General features: G+C 34.7%; 1 protein-coding gene and 1 pseudogene across 1 annotated transcript; one reads left to right on the plus strand and one right to left on the minus strand.

Moving 5' to 3' along the window:
• Positions 1-3,286: 3,286 nt before the first annotated feature.
• On the plus strand, positions 3,287-4,387 carry LOC132946383 (proteoglycan 4-like). Its single transcript, XM_061016375.1, has one exon. It carries the CDS (start codon positions 3,659-3,661, stop codon positions 4,385-4,387), a length of 729 nt encoding a protein of 242 aa, XP_060872358.1. The 5' UTR covers positions 3,287-3,658.
• Positions 4,388-5,412: 1,025 nt separating this feature from the next.
• On the minus strand, positions 5,413-7,316 carry LOC132936951 (zinc finger MYM-type protein 1-like; annotated as a pseudogene).
• Between the last annotated feature and the right edge of the window lie 14,186 nt (positions 7,317-21,502).

A 21,502-nucleotide genomic window follows, 5' to 3' on the forward strand; every position in this document is an offset into this window, starting at 1 on the left:
ACGGAAAAAATAAGCGTAATCGAAAAGCGCGTAGTTCGGTAATTCAACACACAGAACAACCAACTACGAACATTTTTTCCGTCCAATCACCACTCGGCACCCGTTCACAGACCCCCAACCTACACCACCCCACCATTGAACACACTCACCTCACCGGTGACACGTGTGTTCAACAACAACCGGCTTATGGGGCAGCCACAGGTGTAGGGACAAAGGCAACAGAGACACGGGTGTTCACCCACACAGGTGACGGGGACACAAGCACACACACCGCGCTTATCCCCGCATTAGGTCAGTCTGCGCACGTAAGGCAACAGGCGAGCAACGAGGCAACCGATGTTGACAGTATGGTCATGGCGGTTAACACCACCGACCAGACAGTCTCCATCGCGGTTCAGAACCAGTTGTCCCGCTCGACCAATTGCAATACGACTAATAACGGTACGCGAACATGCCAAGACAAAATTCCGACCCCCGCGGTCGAACTCGAATTTCCGTCAGGCTTCGTAACAGCCCTATTAGATTCGCAGGCACAAAAATCATACGTAAACCCGACAGTAGCCCGTAAATACGGCAAAACACCCACCCACGGACCAACAAACACAGTCCGGATGGCGGACGGTCGCACTGCAACAACCAGTGGCACCTCCACATTCGAAGCTAGGATAGGTACACTCGATATAAAATTCGAAGCGACCATCCTAGACAATTTGTATTGCGACGCGTTACTAGGACACGACTTTCTTGTTAACAACGAAGTCTCTTGGGATTACGCCGCGTGCACAATTCACATGGGTAAGCAAATTCGTACGTCGACATGTTGGAAAGGGAAATCTCAACCACCCGCCACTCGTCCCGACCTGTCACAATTAGAATTCGGAAACGACCCCGAAACACGCGCGAAACTAACCAAGATTTTAAATAAATACGCGGTAGTATTCAGCGAAAAAGTAGGACGTACCAAATTAATTGAACACGAAATTCTGCTAAAAGACCCGTCCCCAATCGCGCTCAAACCATACCCATATCCGCAGCAGAAACAAACTGCTATCGACGATATGGTACGCGATATGGAACTCCAGGGGCTCGTAGAACCAAGCACCTCACCATGGGCCGCACCAGTAGTAATGGCAAAGAAAAAAGACGGAACTTTTCGTCTCTGTGTCGACTACAGGAGGCTTAACGACGTTACGGAATCCGACGCGTACCCTATGCCAGATCTCAACAAAATGATTAGGCAAATGCGGGGCGCGAAAATATTCAGCATTTTTGACCTTAAGTCGGGGTACTGGCAAGTGCCGCTACACGAAAATGCACGAAAATATACGGCATTCCGAACACGTAGAGGTCTGTATCAGTTCAGAGTCCTCCCCATCGGTCTAAAGAATAGTCCAATGACTTTCGTGAGACTCATGAACGAGGTCATGAGGGGGTACCAGGATGATTTCGTACAAGTTTACCTGGATGATATTGTAGTATTTTCAAGGGACGAGTACGAACACCAGGCCCACTTAGACAAGGTTCTCGAGCGGCTCAAGAGGTTTGGACTAACGTGCAACACAAAAAAATGTAAAATCGGTCTACGCGAAATTTCATTTTTAGGGCACATCGTAGACTCGGAGGGCATACAAAAACAACCGGAAAAATTGGTATGCATTGACAATTTTCCGGTTCCCAAAAAGGTTAGGGACGTACGTGAATTTTTGGGCGTGTGCAACTGGTACAACCAGTTCGTAGATAATTACGCGGATACCATAGCACCTCTCACTAACTTATTAAAACAGGGAGTACGGTGGAAATGGACAGAGGTGGAACAACGCGCGTTCGAAACAATAAAAAACGCGCTAGTCACATCACCAAAATTGTCGCCCCCGATTATAGCAAACCGTTTTGTCTGCAAACAGATGCAAGCGAAATAGGAGCCGGTGCGGTACTCTTCCAACGGGGTGACAGATCGGAGGAAAGACGCATAGTGTCCTACGCAAGCAAAAAGTTTAGCGAAACGCAAACAAGGTACGCCGCGGTCGAACGCGAGTGCCTAGCGATAATCTGGGCGACAGACAAATTCCGTCCATACCTAGAAACCCGACGTTTCGAACTCCTAACCGACAACTCGGCACTAACATGGTTACACAGGGCTAAAGACAAAAATTCAAAATTAACACGTTGGTCACTACAACTAGCTAATTTAGATTTTAGTACGGTACACGTCCCGGGAATACAAAACGAAGCACCAGATTTGTTATCTCGTGACCCGGCACCGGGCACACCTGTAGACGAAGATCGACTTGAGGAAAAATTGGTAGGGGCGCCCACAGCGCCGACAACCAGTGTTGACCTCGAATCTGACCGAATATTTTCAATGTTCGATAACCACGTTAGTGACGACACACCACTCACCGCGACGACTCTCGAAAAATGGCAGTCCGAAGACGCCACAATCCGCGAAGTAGTCGCCGGTCACAGGTGGGACGGGCCAGCGCGGAACACTAGGAGCACAAAATCGGGAACAAACGCATTCGTTTTTTCCGAAGGTCTCTTACGCGTAAACGTAGGCACCCACACACCCGTCGTGATACCAAAAACCAAAGCACAACATGCAATTTGGAGGTGTCACGATCACGTCTTATCCAACCACCCGGGCTGGAAAGAGACGTACCGGGCGGTTCGACAACGGTACTATTGGAAAGGTCAAAAAAACGACGTCAGGTTATATGTCGGTGCGTGCCACGTATGTGCGTGCACGAAACCACTAAACTCACGTCCAAACGACCCAATGCAACCAAGAACCCCCCGTGAACCATGGGAAGTTATCAGTGTCGATCTCATGGGCCCATACCCACGTTCTGGTAAGGGAAAATCGTACATACTGGTAGCAACCGACTGTTTTAGTAGGTGGACCGAGGCTTACCCCTTAGGAACAGCAACCTCTAAAACAATAATCGAAACGTTAGAACGCGAGTTCTTTTCGCGTTTCGGTTACCCCCGCGTGTGTCTCAGTGATAACGGCCCACAGTTTGTGTCAAACGAAATGATGAACGCGCTAGAACGCTGGGGGGCACAGGGTTGGACGACCCCAATCTACCACCCGAGGGCCAACCCAGTCGAACGCCGTAATCAAGATTTAAAAAAAGGGTTACGCGCACAACTAGTAACGGGCAAACATAAATCTTGGGACACGAAACTACCCTCAATCCTATTTTCGATACGGAACAGGTGCAACGAACAGACATACTACCCACCCGCGGTCCTTGTCCTCGGCAGAGAGTGCAAGAGACCCGGAGATTGGGCGCTGTCTAAAGCGGCGCCGGTACACATCAAAAAAACACAGGAAGAGAGGGTAGAGCGGGAAAAACGTATTTTAGGCAAAAAGGTAGTGGTAAAACCAAGCACGAACACCGGCACACCGGTGAAGTTCGGCAAGGGCGACGTAGTCTACTACAAAGCACACCACTTATCTAAGGCACACAAAGATTTTCACGCCGGTTTCGCACCAAAGTGGTGGGGACCGGTAAGACTGGCGAAACAGGTCGGGAAAGGAGTCTTCCAAACCGACCAACAACCACCGCGGAAAATACATGTGTCATGCTTAAAACGGGCACCGATAGGCCAACATTAAATAAACAATTGTCTGTAATAATAATCATTTACAGACAACATGACCGGCCAACAGCAGGAGAAGTGGCAGCAGGTGGCCGAGTTAATCCAACGGCTGGGGCTGGTATCCGGTGGCCAGGATGAGCCGCGAACAGCCGCCCAGGTCGCGAGGATGACTACCCGCCAACTCCTGCAGGATCCAGTGCGGGCGGCCATCTACAACCGGGGCTGGGCGGACCGTACGATGGACATCCAGCGGAGGTTGCGGCCACACCGACCACCATCAACATCAACACCCGGCAGCCGCACACCGTCCCTGACAAGGCCACCACCCCCAGCAACGACACCTGCCCCCGTAACACCTGCGGAGCCGGCACCGGTACCCAGGCAAACGGGGGTACTCCCCGGCCCAACGGGAAAGGTGAGGACGGAGGCGCAGCAGGCACGGAACCGCCGGAAATTCCAGCAGCTAAAGGAAAAGAGGAAAGCCAGGGAAAGCGAGGCAAGCCAACAACGTCGGCTTGCCAAGCAACCCGCGCCAACCTCAGACCCGGAAGCAGCCGGCACGCCTCCGGCCAACCCAACACCGATGGAGGTGGACAAACCGGCATCCAAGGACGGCAAGTCCGAGGAGCCGGGACAGCCCACCAGCCAGGAGTCACCAGACCAATCAGAGGCCACGGTGGACATAACCGAGGCAGATTGGCTGGTGGCGTTCGAGGGGATGCCGGAGTTAGACGACACTCACTCGTTCTACACACCGGTAGGGTCCCCAAAACACCCCCAGTAACACACACGGGCGCGGGCAAGTCTACCTCAAGCGAAAGCCAGAGGTAGTACAAGCCACCCCCTCCCCTAATAGCACACAGACACCGGTACAAGTGTACCCCGTGTGACGGTTTGGCGGGGGAGTATGACACGGTACGCAGCGGCCACCAGTACAAAGTACAGGTACCGCAGCGACCAGTCTACATTTTTCGTCAACCGCCACTACGGGCTACAGCGCGACAACGCCAACTCCCCCACCACGCCACAAAGGCACAAGGTGGGACGGGAAGGCGAGTCGCGTAGAACGAGTACCGGCCGTCGTAGACCTACAACTAGCAATATAACCCACGTCGTGAGTACACACGTTACAACACCATTGCGATCCGATCGATACGCTGAATTGTGGAACCCGCCGTCCGTTGTTCTCTATTGTATTTATTTTTCTTGTACTGTAAAATAAATACGACCTCGTACCGTCATCCGAGTTTTGTGTTGCTCATTTAAAACATCCGAGTGCGAACGCCACCCGCTCCACTCCATCAACGACCGGCTCTCCGCGGACCACCTACCACCACCGTCGTAGCCGCGTCATATTTTTTAAATTGTACCTATATTATGTTATTTTTTCCGAGCATCATTATCTAAAATAAATATTGAGAAGATATCCAACATTTGTGGTCAAAAATTAGAAATAGTATTGCTTACACAAGTTACTTTGATCCACTGTCCACCACGATCACGTACCTATTTGTATTTATCATTAATTTTTATTTAATTTTGCATATACTTATAATATGTTTAACAGTTCTCATAACTATTAAATTGATTATAGAATTACATATTATTTTCTCTTTCATTAATTAACAACATAATCAGTGCATTTATACATGTGTTCCTTTTTATTGAAATATTCTATGGTCTGTGTAGAATATATGTCTATTATGTCAAATATTGTTCGTTTGTTTTTTTGAAAAGTTTAAAGTTTCAGCAGCAGCAGTGAAAACGTAAACATATTATAAATCAGGGGTCACAAATTTAGTGCCGCAACTAGGTATTGTAGGGCCCTGATGCCAAAAATGTTATGGGGCCCCTGTACCTGTACTAAACAGTATAATGAAATAAAGTTAGTGCCACAGATAACCTTTAGCAGACCCCTAATACAAAATAAAATGTATGGCCCCCAATTTTTAAAACTTTTCAAGCACTTTAAGAGTATAGTTATGTTGGTTATATTAAGTTCATCATATTTTTAAACACATCTCCAACAATACATCAGTTATCAGTAGTCAAATAGTCAAATTAATAAAAAGCAATTCATTTATTAAAATATTAAATAATATAATATTTAAATTTCAATAACAAAAAATAAACAATATTATAGGTATTATACAAATATTTTATTTTAAAAAGTTTTTTTTCCTTGCCTTCATGTTTGAAAAGTCATGTATTAGTTTTTCAATATCAAGTTCTTTTGTCCTTGATTTTTCTATGTTAAGTATACTTATGCCAGTTAATCTATCTTGCGAAATAGAATTCCGAAGATAGTTTTTGAGGAGTTTTAATTTGGAAAATGACCTTTCGGCCGTAGCTACGGTAACTGGGAGACTTAAATATATAATACAAGCAGTGATAATTTGACTGTAAAGAGATGAAAGATCATATTCAATTATAAAAGATGACAATTCTTGAATAGTTTGAATTTTTGTATTTTTAATAAATTCTTTTAATGAAATTAATTGTCTTATTAAATCTGATGTCACATCATTATTGTAAAATGATATGAAATCATAACAAGATTTAACAATTTCTGACTCTTTCATGGTAACTATATTTTGTGGAAGTAAAAATTCAAAATTTCTTGAAACGGAATGAAGTCCTTTAAATCGATCTCGTAACTGAAATAAAGCTGTATCAATGAGAGGATAAAAAATTGCTATACGAAATTTTTCTTCGGGCACATCTAAACATCTAATCGTCTATCTCCTTGAATTTCTCTACAGTATTGTTTTGAATATATTCTACGGGTTGCAGGTTTTGTGGTGGATATACCCCATTTATGGCATAATTCAGTTGCTGACCCAACGACTTCATCATAACCATCTCTCATTTTTTCAATTGATAAAATTGTTCCTTGCAATAAATCACATGCCTTGTGAAGATTGGTTTGTGGTGATTGTAATACCTTTGATACAATTGATAAAGGTTTTAAAATATTTTCCCAAATGGTCATCAACATAACAAATTCAAATGATTCCATTTTTTTTTTCAGTGATTTGGCTCTATTTTTTTCATCACTTTTGTCACTTGTTAATAATATATTGGTTAAAGATTTTAAAACATTTATAAAATTTAATTTTAGTGAATACACGGCGTTGTGTCTTGCTTCCCATCGAGTAGCACACACATTTTTTAATACTCCAATAATATATTATTATTTATTAGCGTATAAACCATATACCTACATATAGTACCAATATAAGGTCCGTATTTCCTAGTATTTTTTTCAGATATCAAAATAATATACATATTTTTGTGAAATTTTGAATCGAATGACGAATATAGAAATAACCAATGGGCAATAGTATAGGTATTGTATGTTGGGCTGGGGCCCCCTTCGGTCCCGAGGCCCGTGGCCTTTGCCCACCTTGCCCACCCGGTATTTACGCCACTGGTGTGTACTATGTTGAGAGTTATAAATAAATCTATTTTTAATTTTCAAATGTGAATTACCATCGTAGATGTAAACAAAGATTATCAGTTATCAGTGGTCTCAATTTTATCGGATATTTATTCATCATTTGGCGTATGATTGTAATATCAATCTATTATAGAAATATGGAATGTACATTTTCTATTTTTTTTTTTTAATAATAAATTGCTTAATTTTTCCTTTTTGATGATGGGCCCCCCCCCCCATAACATAAAACCTGGCCAGGGAATGCATTGCATACCCTGCTTCCCTTATTGTTGCGGCACTGCACAAATTAATATATTTGAAGGGCCACATAAATAATCTGGAAATTGTTCACGTGCCATCAAAATTGCTGAATTTTCAATGAATGATAAAAATGGAAAAAAAAATGATAATTTATTATAATACTACATGGTCCGTGAAGTTAGCCGCACAATGTCAAAATTTTGACTCCAAATTTTGTAAATAATTTTTAAGTCATTTGTAAGTATTTGTAAGCACAATTTGGTAATTTGTAAGTACAGCCGTTTTCAATTATCCTCAAAAGTTTAAATCACGGCTAACTTTCGCGAAACTTGGCCGTTTCAGCATTTCAAAGCTTTTGACTACTCCAAATCATCAAGGACAATTTGTAAGTATTTGTAAGCACGAATTTAGAATTTGTAAGTCATCCCTTCCTTAATTATCCCTGAAAGAAAGTTGGCCGTGCTTTGTCGAGCTTTTCGAACTTTGACTGTGCCAAATCGTCAAGGGCAAATTGTAAGTATTTGTAAGCACGAATTTAGAATTTGTAAGTCATCCCTTCTTTCAATTATCCCTGAAAGAAAGTTGGCCGTGCTTTGTCGAGCTTTTCGAACTTTGACTGTGCCAAATCGTCAAGGGCAAATTGTAAGTATTTGTAAGCACGAATTTAGAATTTGTAAGTCATCCCTTCTTTCATTATCCCTTGAAGTAAGTTGGCCGTGCTTTGTCGAGCTTTTCGAACTTTGACTGTGCCAAATCGTCAAGGGCAATTTGTAAGTATTTGTAAGCACGAATTTAAAAGTTGTAAGTCATCCCTTCCTTAATTATCCCTGAAAGGAAGTTGGCCGTGCTTTGTCGAGCTTTTCGAACTTTGACTGTGCCAAATCGTCAAGGGAAATTTGTAAGTATTTGTAAGCACGAATTAAGAATTTGTAAGTCATCCCTTCCTTAATTATCCCTGAAAGAAAGTTGTGTTTATCTGTAAGTAAATATCTTATTTTATTAATATGAATAACATGATTATTTATTTTAATATATTATACAAATCTCTTTCCTGTAATTAAATAAACGACAATTTAAAGTCTATACTTAAAGGTTTTAATAATTATAAAGTTTTATATTAAGTATAATATTATTATATTAGTTTTTATGTTAACCCATCTTAACTGATATCAACCTGTTGTAATCATTAGACACAGTGTGGTTGATAATAGCAGACAGCATAATCTTATATGATAACAAATAATAATCAAGGAGTGCATTTTCTTTACATAGATACTCACCAATTTTCACGTAAGTTTTTCTTCGACGTTGAAACCGTAGTTTTAAGTTAAATTGAAGTGTTTGTGTTTTGTTTATCATCAAATATGCGTATAACTTTTTTATTAACTACCTTTTTTTCAAGAAACATGAAGGAAAATCCTTTTTTTCTAATATTTTCATTTTTATTATGAATGTTTTTTATACAAATTAAAATTTTTTTTTTTGCACAATATTATTATTTTTAATAATTGTATTATTATTTTATTAATTTCACCACCTATGATTATTATATTATATTAATCATCAACATTAATAATATTAGAATTATTTCATTCTTACTTTCTTGTGTTTTAGTTGTACACTGAAATATAATTAAATATTAACGGTCTTTAGGTAGGTATAGAAATAGACCCAGTCTTACCTTTTTACCTGTATATACCTATATTGTATCTGATATCATATCATTTTAAATGTTAACATTAACAAATAATAGTTGTTAAATGGGTACCTACCACTAAACTGTGTAGTGATAAGTGGTAGGTTACCTTTTAGCTGTATTAGATCTGTGAAATTTGAATTAAATTATTTATTATTGTATAATATTTTAAAATTAATGGTAGACAAATGAAAATTAACATACAATTTTTTTTACCTTTCTTTATTGTAACTTTTCAAATATTTTAACTGAATTGATCTGTAATGATCTATTAACAAAATAATAATAAAAAAAAAAACATTTAAATTTAAATCGTATATATGAGTGCACTAAAATTGTGCGACACGCTGGTTCTTGCTATCGTCACTTTATTTTGCATGTCGTTGAATGTTTCCCATGCTCCATCATTTCTTCTACAAACAGTGTAGAAGTGGCCCACAGTGTTTGGTGTTCCACTATGTATGATGGCGGATCTTAATGTTAGTTTTGTTTTAAATTTAAAATGATTGGTAACTCCATAATTGTTGCTTTTATTAAATCAAAATCTATAAATATTTGTTTACCAATATCCACAGCTAACTCGTTCTCATGAAGACAATTTCTGCATCTAATAGTGTCGTGAAAATATTTATCTAATTTTCTTTCCAACTCGTCGAACTTCTGTAGAACTAACTTGATAACCTTTTTTGTATTGTTCCATTCAAAACTGCATACACTACATTTATAATATTCTATTACACTTTCCAGTCCTTTGCAGATTTTTTCATATGCCGTTGAAATATTTCCTGAACAGTTAATTGAAATCACATTATTGACTAGAGTTTCTGATGGGCATATATTTTTAAGTAAATCAACACGTTCTAATTTAAAATTTTTTGAGTAGCCCTCGGTAACTAAATATTTTATAATACGGTAAATAACAACCGAATCAAATACAGTATCGACGTGCTTACAGTAATCTGGGCTATCAATATATGCACATGATATAGCTTGAATAATAGAGTCATATGGACAAGTATTTGTTAATATTATAGACTTACCATTTAATTTTGTCGTTTTTGTTTTATATTCAAAATTTCCATTTTTGATTAATGCTATTTCAATTTTTTTTTGTGTGTTCATGTGCATTATTTCTGGATTTGGTGCAGCATAATAAGATGTTCTCTTCTTTTTTTTCTCAACCAACCCCTTCCAGTTTTCATTGACTTTTGAAGGTGCAATATACTCCATGTCAATAGTTTCAATGTTGTCACATTCTTGTTCTGAAAAAACTTCCGATAATACTACTGTTTTTCTTTTTAACATTTCTTCTTCGTCTGTATTTGGTTTAGATGTTTTGATTTCCACCTCATCAGGAATTTCAATTTCATATGTGTGTTCATTGTGCATAATATCTGGATTTGGTGCAGCATAATAAGATTTTCCCTTATTTTTCTCAGCCAACCCCTTCCAGTTTTCATTGACTTTTGAAGGTGCAATATACACAATGTCAATATTTTCAAAGTTGTCACATTGTTCTTCTGAAAAAAGTTCCGATAGTACTACTGTTTTTTTTTTAAACATATTTTCTTCTTCGTCTGTATTTGGTTTAGATGTTTTGATTTCCACCTCATCAGGAATTTCAATTTTTTTTGTAAATATTTGATCATGTTTTGCTATTTTCAACATTCCATCTATTTGTTTTATGTGCTTACAAACAAATTTATCAACACGGAGAGGAAGATTGTCGTTATAAAAAGATCGGTTTTTTAAATCGTTGAAGTAGCTTTCTACAGAAGATGATGATGCCGTTAATTCAGTTATATTAAAATGTTTAATCATTATCGCTGACCATAATGGATATGTTCTCAGTAATTTGAACAACGAAGTAGTAAAGTCAGGTAAATAATGGAAATTCTCTTTTTCATAGATACAATTGCTTGACGAAACAACGTAATTTACCGTCGATTTTTCTTTTATGGAGTCAATCCATGTTTTTAAACACCCGTCTTCATTTTCGTCATTGGGAATGTCTTGGAACAAGATCAGGTCATCATCATCATCATCATCACTTACACAAATTTCATCCATTCCTGCTATTGATTGTTTCAAGTATAATTTTGCTGTTTCACTTGCAAGTTCATTATTTTTTTCATCGTGGCCTTCAAATATGCTATTTGACGTAATTAAAATACTTTCAATTAGGCCTTCAGCACTTTTTAAAGAATTGCACATGATTAGTCTGGACATGAGTTTAAGATAGAATTTTTTCACAGTTGTTTCCTTTCCATTAAAACATTTCCAATTACTCAAAAATTTCATTACATGTGCATAATCGATCCGAATGAATGTTTTCACATTCATATTTGATTGAAAGGTTGCAACTGAAAATAACTTATCCATGTACGATTTTAAGGTGATTTCTCCTGCTAATGATCTTGCAATAGCTCCCAACAATGCCATTGAATGGTCACATACAATTATTTTCAGAATTTTGATATTAGCTGACCATTCTGATAACCAATGTGTTATTTGATTAATATTATGACATTCCGACAACATTTGAGTTACGGGCAACTGGCCACTGATAGTTCCCGAATGTATAACACCTTGGTATAAAAATATGTGAGAAGATTTGTTTTTATTGGGTCGTATCACGAATTTTTTATCTGCATCGGCAACTCCTTGTAAAACTAGGGAAAAATATTTTAAGTAGTTGAAGTGACTTGATCCTGATTGTTTGGGACATTTAATCTGACAATGTTTCCCATCTATAGAGCCTATGCAATTTGGAAAGCCCCATTTGTCATTGTATTCTACACTAACTTTTCCCCAGTGTTCTTTTGTAGGAACTGGCATAAATTCATTTACAAGTTCTTCCCAAATAACTTGACAGGTCTCGTGAACAATTTTAGCTATAGTACATGCACCCATTTGCATTGAAAAGGCCAGGTTCCGAAAAGAAAGACCAGTTGATAAATATCTATGAAAATGACATAAAGTATTTTATAAGCATTTATTTTGATATTTTACGAAAATTAAATTACCTAATTACAAATAATTTATTAAATTTATTTAAATTAATAAAAACAAATGGGGAACTCTCTCTACTGTATAGTGGGTGTCGAGTGAACCTCACATTGAGTAGATCACTGTGAATTGTGATTGATGTATTTAATTTGACTTCAAAGATAAATCATTATATACGAGAAAATGATTCTGAACAGAATTACAAATTTAAATTCTCGAAAACATTTTTAAACTGAACAAAAACTGGTTTTGCACAAAAATACCCGTTTTTCTCTATTTTTTTAGATTCTGGACGAAGTGATGAATGTATTGATTTTATGTGTTTTTTTTTTTTGTCCGCGTACTGGACACCATGATTTATCGAAATTATTCTTCAATTTTCATCAACTTGTAGAAAAGTGAATATCTTTGGTGCATCAAAGATGTCAAAAGTGAAAAATGACGGTTGTTTTCAAATGCGCTGGGAAAAACGGGAATTTTTATGCAAAACCAGTTTTCGACAAAATTGATTTTTTTATTTAGCTGTTTTATTTTCAAATTATGTCGTCTAGAATTTTTTTTATAAAAGTTGATAAAAATTGTTTGGCCGATTTAATAGAAAGTTTTACAAAAGTTGATCTTAGAGTGATTAAAAAATTATTCATATACAAAGGCAGAGGTTATTTTATAAGCAGTTGAAGTTAAAAAAAAATTGACAAAATTCGTCATAACCACCAATATTTGCAAATTATTTTGTAGTTAAAAATGTATAAAATATTTTGTATTCATTAATTTTAAATAAAAGTGAAAAACGGAATTTTTTTAATGATTTTATACTCAAATTTTAGGGAGCGATGCAAAAATTAAATGGAAAAATACGAAGGATACGTTTAGAAAAGAACTACAGAAAGAACCAGTTAGACGTTCAGGTGATAGTGGGAGTGAATATAAATTTAAATGGCCATTTTTTCAAATGATGATGTTTATAAAGGACTCTTTACTTCCTAGTTCTATGTCTGGGAATTTAAGTGTAGGAGAACCAGATACAATATCTTTACATGAAGCTACTGATGAAGCCATTGAAAGTGACCTTGATGTAACGGGTACACCATTTACTGATGTGTTTTCTCCATCTACATCTACATCACATGTGACCAATAACATTGATCCCAACGTTACTTCAAAAATGAAAAGAAAGAAAAAAAATACTGAATTAAATGATACTCGTAGACTTTTACAACTTGAAGAAAAAAAAATTGCCATATTGCAACAAGCACAAGATAAGGAAAATAAAAAAAATGAGGACCCAGACGCTCAATTTCTTTTGAGTGTCCTGCCTTACATAAAAGAATTTGATCCTTTAGAAAAACTCGAAATCAGGAGTCAAATTCAAAATGTAGTTTTGAACGCTTATAGAAAAAAAAAAAGACATCGGAAAACCGCTCACAACTTGAGTCTATTCAAGTAATTCAGAATGAACCTCTAAATCAGCCGTGTGTACAAAAAATGTACCGACCATGCCAAGAAAGTACTCTCCAATCAACTGTAGGACAATCCCAGTGGAGTATGTCCAATAATGGTGATAATACACCAAGGATTGCAGGTATACAACAGGCTAGTGATGTTTTATTGGGTAATAATCAGTTCAGCCAAGATTTTTTTAATCTTCATCAGCAGTCATTTTAAGTATCAGTTACCAAAAATCTTATAGTAAAAATATATACGTATAATAAATTGTATGTATTAATATAAAATTATGATTTAAATATTGTATTTATTATTTTAAAATTTGCTGTAGGATATCAAAATATTACATTTTATTTTATGTTTTAATTATTTAATCAAAAATAATTAACATGTTTTTTTTTTTTTTTATTGGAAAAAAAAGAAACCTCGATAACGGGACCATTAGCTTATTAACATATTTTGTTATACAGTTATTATGTCAATTTTATTTTCATTGAATTTTTTTTTTAATTTTTAGTAATATTAATTATATCATTATAAAAGTTATAATAATTTAATCATTTTTACGTGCATATATAATATATTGTATACATTCTATACATTATTATATCTAGGTAATACCTGTACATTTTATATGATTACATTTATTTTAAATAAAGTTGTTCTTATAATTTCTTAATAATATATTATTTAGAACATATTTATTTATAAACATTTATTCACTTACCTTATAGTTACATATAACCTTTCAGCAGGAGATATTGGTTTCTTGAAGTTAGTAATCTTCTTTCTTATACGATGATTTATTTTGCTCAATATAAAATCGTAAGTATGAACTGACATCCGTAAATACTCAAAAAATTTATTCGGTGATTTTCGCAAATCAGAATATAAATGGTGATATTCACCATACACTAATCTGCGACGATTAATGGGATGAATACCAACCCTTTTTTTTTTCAAAATTTTATTTCGTAAAATTGGGTTATCTAACAAAATTGACAGACGATTTACCGACATGATTATAACTTGGAGTATAAAATCGGAATGACACTAAAATACAAAATGCATTTATATTTTATGTATTTTATGCCAAGAGCGGCGACCGCTCTTGGATATCGAGCCAATATACACACTCTGCCGCTCGCCGCTCATTATCGCCGACGCGCCGCTCGTCGCTCGCCGCTCGCCGCTCACCAATGTACACGAGGTCTAACGTTTTCCGTTTAGTTTGTGGATTTATTGCACTTCGCTAAGCTACTGAACGTGTGTCAATTTTCGTTGATTGTACTTTCCGTTGAGGTTACCACGTTCCGCCATTGCGTCTTGCGTGATATAAGTAATTACAAAGTTAATTATATCTATATTTATAATTATTTAGAACATTCAGTTTGTAAGTATAACCATAATATTAGTAAATCTACTAAGCGTAGAAGATTTTTTAAAGAAGTTGAAACATTCGACTTTTTAATTGATAACTAACTTGAATTAGGCATGAAATTAATAATATGCTCAATTACATCCAAAACTTTTCCTAGTTTGGTAGAACTATTAAAAGGGCATAGATGCATAGTGGTTTTGAAAATTTGAATAATGATTGTATTTGAGTTATCAATTACCTAATTTATTTCTTTATAAATAATAAATATTAGCTCTCACAATGTCAACTAAATAACAATACAATCATAAAATAAATTGTAACCACCAGGCATAGGTAATATTTAAAATTTAGACCAAAACAATATGTTTTATTGTTTAATTTGTTAGTTACACACTTGTATACTATTAATAACATCAATTTTTGCATAGAATTAGAAGACCAGATAATGAAATATCAGCCAGACAATTAAGGCGAAGGATTTTCAATGATACACAACTTCTAACAAAAAAATTGTGTCCAGATGTTTGTACTATTAAGTCTTCTGTAACAACTCTTTCTCTTAATTGTGACCAATATATTGTTCCTGATTCATTGCAAGACTTGAACAACGATTTAGAGAAAAGTTTTTCTTCAGAAGAACCCCCAAATTGTAGTACAAATAGTAATGAGTTGTAATGAAACGCAATTGGTTGGTAATAAATTGTTTTTATTTATTTACATATCATGTTTTGAACCAATGTGCACATCATCTTAGTTTTATATAATTCAAATGTTTTGTATAACAATATTTTATGAATTATTTTAATTATACTCATCAGAGTGTACAATAAAAATATTTAATGGGGTTACATAAAGGGGGGGGAATGTGAACATAGAACTCACAGTTTTGTTCGGTAGCTGGTGAAGTATGCTCTGCTCTCGATGGCGGCGTACTTTCAATAATAACGGCTCGTACAGTGGCACGGTAGCACTTTATAGTGACTTACCGGCGTGGACGGAGAATGGGGTGTAGATGAGGACGGCGGCAGCGATGGCTCGGCGTTCTCGACTGACTCAGTGGAGTATAATGATCGGACGGCGGCGGCGATGGCTCGGCGTTCTCGACTTACTTAGTGAAGTATAATGATCGGACGGCGGCGGCGATGGCTCGGCGTTCTCGACTTAGTGGAGTATAATGATCGGACGGCGGCGGCAATGGCTCGGCGTTCTCGACTCGACTGACGGATTGACTACTGCGGTGCCTGGTATTGGTCGTCTCACAGAGTGTACACGTACAACAACAACAACAACAACAACACACTTTTCCACAGTGCACGGTCGTTAGGAGCGGAAAGGGAATGCCGGGACAGACTGTTGAGCATCCGTGTATAACGATGTTTTTAATATCGTCCGGCTTACTCAGTCTGGGGGCAATGCTGTTATATGTTTGGTAATTGGCGTCCGTGTATAACGATGTTTTACTATCGTCCGGCTCACCAATGTACCGCACTCAGCGGGGAAACTGGTGTCTTTGCCGTGTTTCTGGCTGGTATTTATCATAGTTATGACTTTTACGGAATGCATAGAACATGTAATAGGTTTTTGAAGATTGTCATGTTTTCTTTTTAACTTAAAACCCATGGAAATCTATTACCGATAGTTCGGAACATACTGATTTCAATAATGTCCTCAGAAGGGTTTTAAGTTGATGGGTTCGGTACGAACATGCATTTATTAACTCGGGCGGCGCGCCGTCGCAAAGCAAGTTTGCTTCTTCACGCGCTCTAGGTTGCGTCGTGAACTGATGCTTCTGTTGCTGCGTTCAGCGGGCGTAATGCGTTATTGATGCGCAAGAGCGCGTCGCGGTACTAGGTACGCGAGAATAAATGTTTAGTGACGAGAGTGCGTCACGTGAGCGGGGCGTCTGGTTTTGTCTCGTTACAGAGTTGTTAAAACCAAAGAGTATTTTTCCTGGGCCAACTACATCTAATCAAAATGATATTTTGTCTGAAAAAAATGAAAATTCTTTTAGGAATAAAATAACAACCTGGGCTGTTACAGAACAGATTACGCATAGATCTTTAAATAAATTACTTCAAATTTTAAAGATTCATTCTTGTCATAGTGATTTACCATCTGACGTCGATCTTTATTAAATACGCCTAGAACTACAATTATAAAAGAAGTTTATCCTGGTTACTATTGGCATAATAGTTTGGAAAATGGAATACAAGAATTTTTGAAAACTAAAGGTCATCTAATAAATGGAACTATTGAATTAGTTATCAATATTGATGGGCTTCCAATTAGCAAATCCTCAGGCAGTCAACTATGGCCAATTCTAGGATCAGTTTTTGGTTTTAAAGATATTTTTATTATTGGAATCTACCATGGTCATTCTAAAAAACCTGAAAATGCTCATTTGTTTTTAGAAAGTTTGGTGGTAGAATCCAAACATGTCATAGAAAATGGTATACTTTTTAATAACAAAAAGTTATAAACTTTTACGGAAAGATGACAAGCCTCTACAACAAATTGCTCGAAGGATTTATGAGATAACATGTTTTCGCGAAGAAGAAACTATGTCTTTTTTATATAATGATAACATAAGTTTTAAAAACCCTCATACTAATGGTCCTCTTGTAAATAGTTGTCCAGATTTTCAATTTTCAACTTTATTATTTAAAAATATGACATTTAAAATTCAATCCAAAGCAAATAATATTTGTGGTCTTACTTCAGGAAAAATAGTTATCATTGGGAATATAATATGCTTCAAAGTAAATAACGAAAGTTACATAATCGGTAAAGAATTTTTGGAAATGAAACCATTGTATACTGAACCTTGTGTATCTTCTCATTTGGGTATTTTTATGGTTTCAAATCTTTCTATGAGAAAAATATGGCCCTTAAATAATGTTATCACAAAATACTTTTTGTGTGAAATTAATTTGGAATGTTTTGCTGCCTTTCCACTTTTACATATTGGCAATGATGAAAGACCAAGCTTATGAAATTTAAATTACTAACAAAAGCTTAATTCATGAGGTTAGAATGTTTTAACACTACCTATTTAACATTATTTATTTATTTACTATTATACAACTTATGATCTTTAGAAAGATGTTTTTATAAAAGACATTAAATTAATTAAAAGTAATATTTCTAGGAATTACGTAATTGTTGAATTTGTTGATGGTGTTCAAGTAGTTCCACACAATTGGATATCATCTAACCAGACAGAAACATTTTACCCAGAAAATATAAACTCCAGGAAATATGACAAACTGGTCCTTAATACCGTTCCATATGAGTCTTCATGGAAAACATTTTCTATAAAAAAATTTGGGGTTCCTCTGGTATTAAAAATTATATTATTGTCCATTATACAAATAATGAATTGTTGTTTTTATTATTATTTAGATAACTTTATTAGGGCAAAACAAAAGTTAAAAATTGCTTTGCAATTATCTGAAGCTGAAGACTTCAATTCTGAGATCGATGAAGTGCTTGCAAAAAAAAAACGGAGAGAGCTTGCTAATAAAAGGGTGAATAAACAGAGTATATTATCGCCCAAAATGATAAAAAGTCAAACTTCAAAATTATCTAATTTTTCTATTCCACCACTGCCAATAGATCCATTTAAGTCATTACCTCGTAAGTATTATGAACAATTACATTATTCTGGTTAATTTAATTATGTTTTTTATATAATTATCATATTTTTTTAGTTGTCATAACACAAAAAAGAAAAATCTGTAATTTGCAGTCCAACAAGTTTAAACATTCACCTAAAGAAAAAAATTGTAAAAAATTAGATGAAGTGTCAATGGCTAGTCACAAAAATGTTGGAAAGAATACTAGAGGTAAAATATATAGTAATATAGTCTTAGTAAATATCATAAAAAATTATATTTTTACTATAATTTAGTTCTTATAAATTTTTCTAGATAACGAATCTTGCAGAAAAAATATTGGACATTTATACTCCCCTTCTACAAGTCAACAAAATTGGTCGGTTGATAGGACATTTATTGAAGCAAATACTGAAGGTGATACAAGCATTAAAATAATTAATAAAAAACAGAGTTAAAAATCTAAACAACTGTTAATATGCATAATTTCTGCTTTTAATTAATTGCACAATCTGAATAAAAATATTGGTAATTCTCCTTCTTCAAGTACCCAAAATTCATTTCCAAATAACAAAAAACAATTTGTACACAAATCATTTAAAATTATACTCGCCTAAAACCAAAAATGCTGGTATGCCTACTTTGTCAAGTGGTAACAAAAAACCTAAATATTAAGAGTAGTAGTAGAAGAATCCATAGCTATACCTAAACTCTGCTATTTATTTAACTTGATATTTATTAAATATTTATAGAAAATGATCTGATGGCATCTCCTCCAATGTTTAGTCCAATTAAAAGTGGTCTAAAAAGAAGTATTTTTGATATGACACCGCAAAAACCGGTAAAAAATGTTGCTGTGAGAAAATTGTTTCCTTAAACACAGTACAATTCCAATACATCAAAAATAGACAGTGAAGCTATTGGTAAAGAATTGTATTTTTAAACTATCCCTTACATATTTATTTAATCTTATATTAATAAAGTTTATAGCAAATTATCTGATGGCAACTCCTTCAAAATTGAATGATAGCCCAATTATAAGTTTAACAGGTCTTTTTCAAAGCACACCAGAATCTGCTCATAAAAATGTAACACCTGTAGCAGACAGTCAACTAATGTCTTCGACAACACAGTCTGAGACATTCTCAAAAGACAGTGAAGCTAATGGTAAAGAATAAAATCATAAATATTATTATACACCTGACCTATTTTAAAAATAAAATATGTTTTGGTATATAATTGGTATATTTTATCAATTTCAATTGCATTATACTAGTTTTATGTTTTCAGTTAACCATGGTTGTATTTTAAAATTTATTACCTCAACATTACCACAGCTTAATACAAAATTAAATAAAATTATTTTAAATCAGTCCAAACATGAAGAATTGCTAAAAAAAATTTTACAAAATAAAACAGTGCACGATGAGAGCTTTTATGACAACACTGATTTAGAAGAATTCCCATTACATAATTTAGATTCCTTAAAAAAAATAGATGGAAAACTAAAGTCAGATACATTATTTTACAAATGTTTGGTAAGGCTTATAAAATGTTAAATTACTATTTATTTATATTTTATAAACAAAGCATATATTTTTTCCCTAGGTAAAACGATTGAAAGAATTTGGTGGTAATGATGTGTAAATGGTCACCAAATGCATTATGGACTTCTTGATGACTGATAATTTAGGGATGCAAATATCTCTGACAGGACGTGGAACAAATAATAAGAAAAATGAAAAAATGTCACTCATTTCATTAACAATGTTTAAATTGATAACACGTAAGTTGAATTTGTATTATAATATTATTAACTTATATTGTTAAGAACACATTATAATTACTGTTAATACTTTATATGGGTAATTGATTACCCACCAATTTTTAATTAGATGATTAATAATGGTTTTTAATTCTTGTCATATGATTTAACTTGTTAGTAATGAATTTGATGTTTATGAGTGTTATTAATTGAAAATTGTATGAAAATATAATATGATGGAATTCCATTTGAAGTGTATATTATAATTTATAACAACACAGATACTTCATTTTCATCTCATTTTTTTTTTTTATAATTTCTACTTACTTTTTATATTAACACTTTATTATTTATATTTTAATTTAATCAAAACCAATTGGATAAGTGTATATTTTTGAGAGAAAGTATTGAATTAACAGTATGCTAATATTTTGATAATAATTATGATTTAACTAACTACATTTTCTTATGTAAATTTGTATTTTAAATGCAGGGGTAATATTGAAAAATGTATCCGGTTCAACAATTACTAGTATTAATAAAGCGGTTACTGGGTGGTTAAAACATGCCAAGGAAAGAAATGGACGAAGAGAATCATTGTAGTGCAATTAGTCATTGAAATAATTATTTAATGGTCATTATAGTGATCACTGATAACCTAACATTATTTAAAGTTAGTTTTTTTTTTTTTTGTAATAAAGAATAAGTAATTCTTCAAACAAGTTTTTTTTTTAATTTCATTCATATTTTATTTGCTTACTTGATTAAAAATATAATTTTACAATTATAAAATAAAATATATATTATAACAATATTTTATTATTATGATACCGTTTTTTTTAGCTGATATGTTGTTATTACAATAAAATAAAATAAATTATTTACAATTTATTACAATTTAAATCTGTATATAAAAAATTTATTGATTTTCCCACAAATTAAGTACCTTTATATTTTGTTTAAAAATCTTTGGAAAGAAAAATAGTTGTTAATTTTTAAAATTTATGAAGGCTTAAAATAATTGAATGGGGTCATGTTAAAATCCCTATTGACAATAAGCTTTACTCATCTAATTATAAATAATTAAAAATGTAAATGTATTTTTTACAAATTACACTTAAGTACGGTTGACTCCTCAATAGGACATAAATAAGGGATATTATTCCAGTAGATTTTTTGGATCTAAAATGAATTCCTTACAAGACTCGTACAGGAACCATTGAGACCTTATTGGGATATATTCATAACCTTTTCAAGAAGTTTCCAGGACCTTAATAGACTGCAAACA

This window comes from Metopolophium dirhodum, chromosome 1 (genome assembly GCF_019925205.1).
Source record: "Metopolophium dirhodum isolate CAU chromosome 1, ASM1992520v1, whole genome shotgun sequence".
Lineage (NCBI taxonomy): Eukaryota > Metazoa > Arthropoda > Insecta > Hemiptera > Aphididae > Metopolophium > Metopolophium dirhodum.

What these genes read in the sequence shown, in the direction of transcription:
- LOC132946383 (XM_061016375.1), top strand. Translation starts at nt 3,659, where the DNA reads ATGACCGGCCAACAGCAGGAGAAGTGGCAGCAGGTGGCCGAGTTAATC.